General features: G+C 44.2%; 1 protein-coding gene across 1 annotated transcript; it reads left to right on the top strand.

Annotated features, from left to right (window-relative positions):
- The first annotated feature begins 989 nt into the window (after positions 1–989).
- On the top strand, positions 990–6343 carry LOC115690274 (thaumatin-like protein). Its single transcript, XM_030616578.2, has 2 exons — positions 990–1971; positions 5721–6343. The coding sequence occupies exons 1-2, from the start codon at positions 1272–1274 to the stop codon at positions 6326–6328; spliced, it is 1308 nt and encodes a 435-aa protein (XP_030472438.1). The 5' UTR covers positions 990–1271; the 3' UTR covers positions 6329–6343.
- The last annotated feature ends 270 nt before the right edge of the window (positions 6344–6613 follow it).

Below are 6613 nucleotides of genomic sequence, written 5' to 3'. Positions count from 1 at the left end.
ATCTTATTAGTTACTTGGCGTAGGATCAACATCAAAGAGGAAGGGACCTAGAACAACTCACACATCTAAGCACCACCACTCGTTCATAGATAAGTGTTGGAATTTCTCTCCTCCCCGAGAATTACGGGTCTAGAATCCGAATATCCGACCTAATATCCCATGGAAGGACAATGTCTTCCCCCCTCTCACCGTAGCAGGAGGAGATTTTCTTCGGCCACCTCCTCATCAGCGGGGCTGCAAATCGTCGGGCACCCTTCCGAGTGTCTCCCACTCGGAGTAACCCTAAGGGCTTGGGCAAGCCGCCCTGTCGGTGGAGTGTCCGCAGACACACGACGGATTTCGTGCATTCATAATTTGATCCTGACACCCGACAAATATCGAATGCAAACTATTTCATTTTCAAAATTCGTGTGAGGAGTCTCGATTGACTAGTGCCCTAAGAGAAGTGTTTTAACATTCTCCTCAATAAGAAAAAGGAAAAATATCGTGGACCGCAACCTTGGAAAAACCAAGTCTACTCGAATGCCACGAATTCCAGCTTTAAATTAACGAAGCAAAAGCTCGTCTTGAGGTCCCTGGCTTTTTATATGAGCACGGCTACTTTGACCCAATTCAATCTTTAAACTTTAGGGAAATTATCATTGGAGTGCCGTGACCCACTCAAACAGTTGGATAACTTCGCCGCTGATGAAGTTTATACATACTCAATCACATGCTTACATTCAAATCACAACAATTTCAACACGGATAGCCCTAAGCAACGAGTGTCACCTTACAAAATGATTCTAAGTGTTATCAGACTCGACATGGTACAGGACCGAGTCAAGTGCGTAGACGACGCAGGATGTCACGATCGATGGTAGGAGGTTTACCCCCGCTTTTGCTTAAAGTTGCACGAGCATTGGTCGATGGTCACGGACACGACATTGAGATCATCGTCTGTGGAAGCTGAACTTTTTACGTGGCGGGATTCATGAGCGAGATGCAGACAGCAACGAGTACGACGCAATTTATCCTCGCGTCCTTACTGTTTTGCTTGACTGGTCTGTTACCACGTTAAAATGGGCCATAGAGTTCCACAATTCTCCCTGGAAATGTCTGGCGCAAGAGGCTCATGCAACCCCCTACGTTGTTACGAGTCAAGGTCCTCGAAAGACCGGCACAGCACGTTAGTCATAGTTTTACCATTTCAATTCCTCTATTTAAATGGAGCCTTCGGAAATGAACTGGAGCACCAAACTTGAGTTTCTGACATTAGCAGGCCTTGCTACATGTTCATTTCCCCAGCATTACAAAATATGAGGTTCCTTACGAATCTGTCCGTCCCCTCTTTCTTCTTCCTGCTAATTGGCTGCTCGACTCTCGCTCAGGCAGCTAGGTTTGATATCACCAACAACTGCCCCTACACCGTGTGGGCTGCCGCCGTTCCGGGTGGTGGGAGGCAGCTCGACCGTGGGCAGACGTGGCCCCTCGACGTCGCCGCCGGCACAAAGGCCGCTCGGATCTGGGCCCGCACCAACTGCCGCTTCGACGGGGCTGGGAGGGGAAGCTGCCAGACCGGTGACTGCGGCGGGCTCCTCCTGTGCCAGGCCTATGGCGTGTCCCCAAACACACTGGCTGAGTTCGCCCTGAACCAGTACATGAACAGGGACTTCATCGACATGTCCCTCATCGAGGGGTTCAACGTCCCGATGGAGTTCAGCTCGACCTCCGGCGGGTGCAACCGGGTGATCAAGTGCACGGCCGACATCATAGGGCAGTGCCCGGCCGCGCTGAAGGTCTCGGGCGGGTGCAACGGGCCGTGCCCGATTTTCAAGACGAACGAGTATTGTTGCAATTCCGGTAGTTGTGGGCCGACTGATTATTCCAGGTACTTCAAAGGTAAGTGTCCGGATGCTTATAGTTACCCCAAGGATGATCCTACCAGTCTTTTCACCTGCCCTGGAGGGACAAATTATAAGGTTGTCTTCTGTCCTTGAAGACATATGACTAATAAGAAGTTCATCCTTCCATGATGAGCGAAGTTCCAAGGCAAATAAAACCCGATATATATAGCTTGTAACAGATGCATAATGAAGCCCTTCTCTCGATGAGCACGGTGTGATGTGCAGGGGAGGATATATACGTAAATAACTGCATGTAATTTCTCGTGCCGATTTTATGTCAGTACTTCGGTTTTGTGTTAGATCATTCTACGCTGACAGAGCGGCGGGCATGACCACTAATGTTATTTTGAGCAGAAGGCGTCGTGATTTGAACACGGGATCGACCGCATTCATACGAAGCACTTAATCACTCAGGTTACGTATGGCTGCCAGAACAAAAGTAATAGGATAGGATAGGGTAAAGCGAGATAAAATCCTTCGGACTTTCTAATACCTATCATTTGTTTGGAAAGTAATTGAATACAATGGCGGAGATATTGTTGTCAACGGAGTGAAACCTTAAAGTAGCAGGGCGGTCATATCTGAATTTTTCCATCCGAGATCTGTCACCAAATACTAGATAGGATATAACCCTTCTTACTTAGGCCACCGGACGCGCCGTTCGGTCTTCTAAAATAATTTGGGGAGTGCACGTCTTTCTTAACTGTACATCATGGCCTGCCCTTCCAAAGTCGGTTCGAAGCAATCTAAATAAAGAAAATTTCTGGTACTTCGGATCTTTAGTCAGATGCAGCAATTTTCTCAAGTCATTTGAATGTCTAGACACGTGAACTGTTACGTGGAAAAATAATAAGAGGACCATAGCCATAGACACTACCATGATCATAAGCCTGCACATGCAATGGACAAAAGTTCTTCGTGTAAGCCTCGTTGTAAATGGAAGGATTAGGACATCGAATTTTAAGTACGGGTGTGCCGACTTGTCAAAACCGGTCGACGAGTTTCTTCAAAAGACCCGTCTTTGACCCAAAACAGTTTCGTTCATATCGTCTTCTGATCTGAATCATTATGAACCCACTGACACAAAAGAAATGCCCAAGTCTTCGACCATCGACTCGGGCTTAAAAAGACCAAGTAAAATACGATAAAGGTAAAAATTTGAAGCCTCTTAGTCGGCAAGTATAGTTAGTCGACGGAGTTAGTGGCTTTAGCTGACGAAAAATATAACAGATACTGACCAAGTCCTGGAGCATGGGCGTGGGATGAAACTCGGTTTAGTCGACAAAAGGCAAAACTAACGAAATCTATAATGAACTGGATGAAAAATGGTTATTTAAGTGATGGATCCGACTAGGCGAGGGTCGCTGGCCCTCGCTTGTGGCCGGCGACCTCATCGGGTAGAGTTGTAAAAAGAAAAGAAAAGAAAAGAAAATAACTAAAACATTTGAAACATATATCAATATTATTAAAAATTATTCACGTTAGCGTCGGTTGTGCAACGTAAGATGGCCGGCCGGCGTCCACGTTGGCGATTTCCTATCAAAATTGGCCGCATGGACTCAATTGGCAAAATGTGAAAAGGTTTGGGACTCAATTGGCATAATTAATAGGTTTACGGCTGAATTGACGAAAGTGCAATAGATTTAGGATTTTTTGGATAAGTTTCCACTGGACAAAGTGTGGAGACTGCCAAAAAAATTCTTACTTTACTAATTTGCATCGTATTAAACTGAATACATGTCCTATTAGACTATTGAGTTGCAATCAAACTAAAATGGATCTTTAGCGAAACAATATCCGCATTAAGTGGGGGGTTTTTGTAGAGTTGCCTCATATCCGATGTTGACCTAGAGCAAGTCTTCGTCTCGATTCATTGAACATTTTTTTTCCATGTCTTGATAGTTGATATGACAAGGTGGTCGACAAAAAGTCATTTGTCCTTATTTTATCAGTTAGCGTTCAAGTCATGGATTTTCTGTTCTCCCCTAGAATCCGAATATCCAACCTAAAATCCCATTGAAGGACTATATCTTCCTCTCATCATAGTAGGAGGAGATTTTCTACGACAACCATTCTGTTTGGCGGGCTGTGTATCATTGACACCCTTCCGAGTGTCTCCCACTCAGAGTAATCATAGGGCTTAGGCAAACCGCCCTGTCAATGGAATGTTCATAGACACATGATAGATTTCGTGCATTCATGAGTATTAGTTAATCAGAATAGCTCGAATAACAGTATTATTTATTAAAAAAACAGGATTTACAATTGCTGCAATTTCATGCAATATGTGTTAATTATATATTTTAGAGAAAAGACGCTAAAAACGCCATAACATTTCTATGACACTTACTTTAGTGCAAAAAATTTTCGACGGATCATTTTAGTGCCATTTTGGTAAAAAGAAAAATTCACTTAGGTGCTAGCTTTGATTTGTGATGCCGAAAATCCGGCGTGACATTTAACTTTTTTTTCCAAATGGCGTGACTTGCTAACAATAATCATAAATGCACTAAAACGATGTTGCTACACGTGTTTGCCCCAAATTTAACAAAATTGGGGACAAATCGGCCGAATATCTCCTCTTCTTCAAACCCGAATTCAGACCAAAGCATTTTGGGGCAAAATTAAGAACAAACCGAGGATTTGGGGTAAAATTAGTAGTTGAAACTTGCAATGGAGGTTTGCTACTTTATTTGTGTGATTTTGTTTTGCCGGAATTGAAATTTTCCAGTGGAAGAGGACATCCGCAAAACCAACCCAAATGAAAACTCACAACATTTTTCTTTGCAATGTCTAAACAAAGAGAGGATTAAAAAAAATTTACACAAGCATGAGAAAAGATGAGATGTACCCAAGAAGGAGTCAGATCTCCCTTCGAATTGCCTAAGTTATTTTGTCTGTGGGTGTTTGCTAGAAGCCCGTCAGTTTATCTGAGAGAGAGAGAGAGTGAGTTTTAATATGAAATGTGATCCTTTGTTAAGAATGGCTACGTCAAAGTCCACGTTGGACTTTTTCTTTTTTTAATGAAAAAACTACATAGAAGTCACAATTCTATTAAAAGAAGCCACGAAGGACGAATAGCCGGAATTTGTCGCCGGAGGCACTTTAGTGATCATTTTTCCATCGATGTAGCATTTAAGTGATTGCTTGAAAAGTTTTGATAGTAAAGTGAGTGTTGCGTGAAAATTATGGCACATCTGATATCTTATTTTCAAATATCTTAATAAGTTGCAACCACTTTCCCAACTAAAGTTACTAAAAAAAAAGTTGTCCCAAATAGCCTCTCTGAATAGCATCGTGTTTTCTGACAAAAACAAAAAAGGAATAGCATCATGTTTATTCGATCGACATATTCGCACGGATCAACTTTCAAAATGAGAAATGCGGTTAGAGCTGAGCTCATGGTCTGTATAAGCTCAACTTTTACGAGGCAGCTGATGAGAGAGATGTAGACAATGATCAAAAGAATAAAAATTTTCCAAGGGCAGAATTCTAGAATGAAATAAAAAAAATTAAAAAGGCAAACAATACCATACGAGAAAAGGGTAACAGAAAACATATGACTCAGGCAAGCCCGTACACTATAGGCAAGCCCCTTGGGAAAAATATTACAAGTCAAGGTCTTCGAAGACCCGCTTAATACTTTAGTCGATATTTAACTGTTCAATCCCTCTATTTTATATGGAGCCTTTGGTAACGCGCTAAAGCACCAAGCTTGAAACGCTTCTATACATTCGTTTCCCCACTATTACAAAATATGAGGTTCTTCACAAATCTCTCCATCCCCTCTTTCTTTCTTCTTCCTACTAATTAGCTGCTCGACTCTCTCTCAAGCAGCTAGGTTTGACATCACCAACAACTGCCCCTACACTGTGTGGGCCGCCGCCGTCCTGGGCGGCGGGAGGCAGCTCAATGGTGGCCAGACGTGGCCCCTCGACATCAAGGCTGGCACGACGGCCGCGCGGATTTGGGCCCGCACCAACTGCCGCTTCGACAGGGCCGGCGGGGGAAGCTGCGAGACCGGTGATTGTGGCAGGCTCCTCCAGTGCCAGGCCTACGGGAAGACCCCGAACACGCTCGCCGAGTTCGCCCTGAACCAGTACATGAACATGTACTTCATCGACATGTCGCTCATTGACGGGTTCAACGTCCCGATGGAGTTCAGCTCGACCTCCGGCGGGTGCAACCGGGTGATCAAGTGCACGGCCGACATCATAGGGCAGTGCCCGGCCGTGCTGAAGGTCCCAGGCGGGTGCAACGGGCCGTGCCCGGTTTTCAAGAAGGATCAGTACTGCTGCAACTCCAGCAGTTGCGGGCCCACCGATTACTCCCGGTACTTCAAACAAAGGTACCCGAATGCTTATAGTTACCCCAAGGATGATGCTACCGGTGTTTTCACTTGCCCCGGAGGGACAAATTGTAAGGTTGTCTTCTGTCCTTGAAGACATGACTAATAAGCAACTTCATCCTTACATGATGAGCGAAGTTCCAAGACAAATAAAGCCCGTTATGTACCTTGAAGCAGACGCATAAATGAAGTCTTCTCTCGATGAGCACTGTATATAATGTGCAGGGGAGAATATAAAAATAAATAAATGCATGTAAGTTCTCATGGGAATGTTAAAAAGTAGTTCTATTTTCTGTTTGTTCATTGTACGCCAGTAGAACGGACGGCGCGACTACAAATGTTTTTTTGAGTAGAAAGCATCGTGATTTGAACATGCTAT

The sequence above is a fragment of the Syzygium oleosum genome, unplaced genomic scaffold (genome assembly GCF_021117445.2).
Source record: "Syzygium oleosum isolate NSW1041296 unplaced genomic scaffold, Sole_v2.1 Sole_v2.14, whole genome shotgun sequence".
Lineage (NCBI taxonomy): Eukaryota > Viridiplantae > Streptophyta > Magnoliopsida > Myrtales > Myrtaceae > Syzygium > Syzygium oleosum.
The sequence above is the reverse complement of the archived record's forward strand: the minus strand, read 5'-3'. Positions and strand labels throughout refer to the sequence as shown.

What these genes read in the sequence shown, in the direction of transcription:
- LOC115690274 (XM_030616578.2), top strand. Translation starts at nt 1,272, where the DNA reads ATGTTCATTTCCCCAGCATTACAAAATATGAGGTTCCTTACGAATCTG. An exon ending in AAATTATAAGGTTGTCTTCT is followed by an intron (nt 1,972 to 5,720) that starts GTCCTTGAAGAC and finishes CTCTCTCTCAAG; the next exon opens with CAGCTAGGTTTGACATCACC.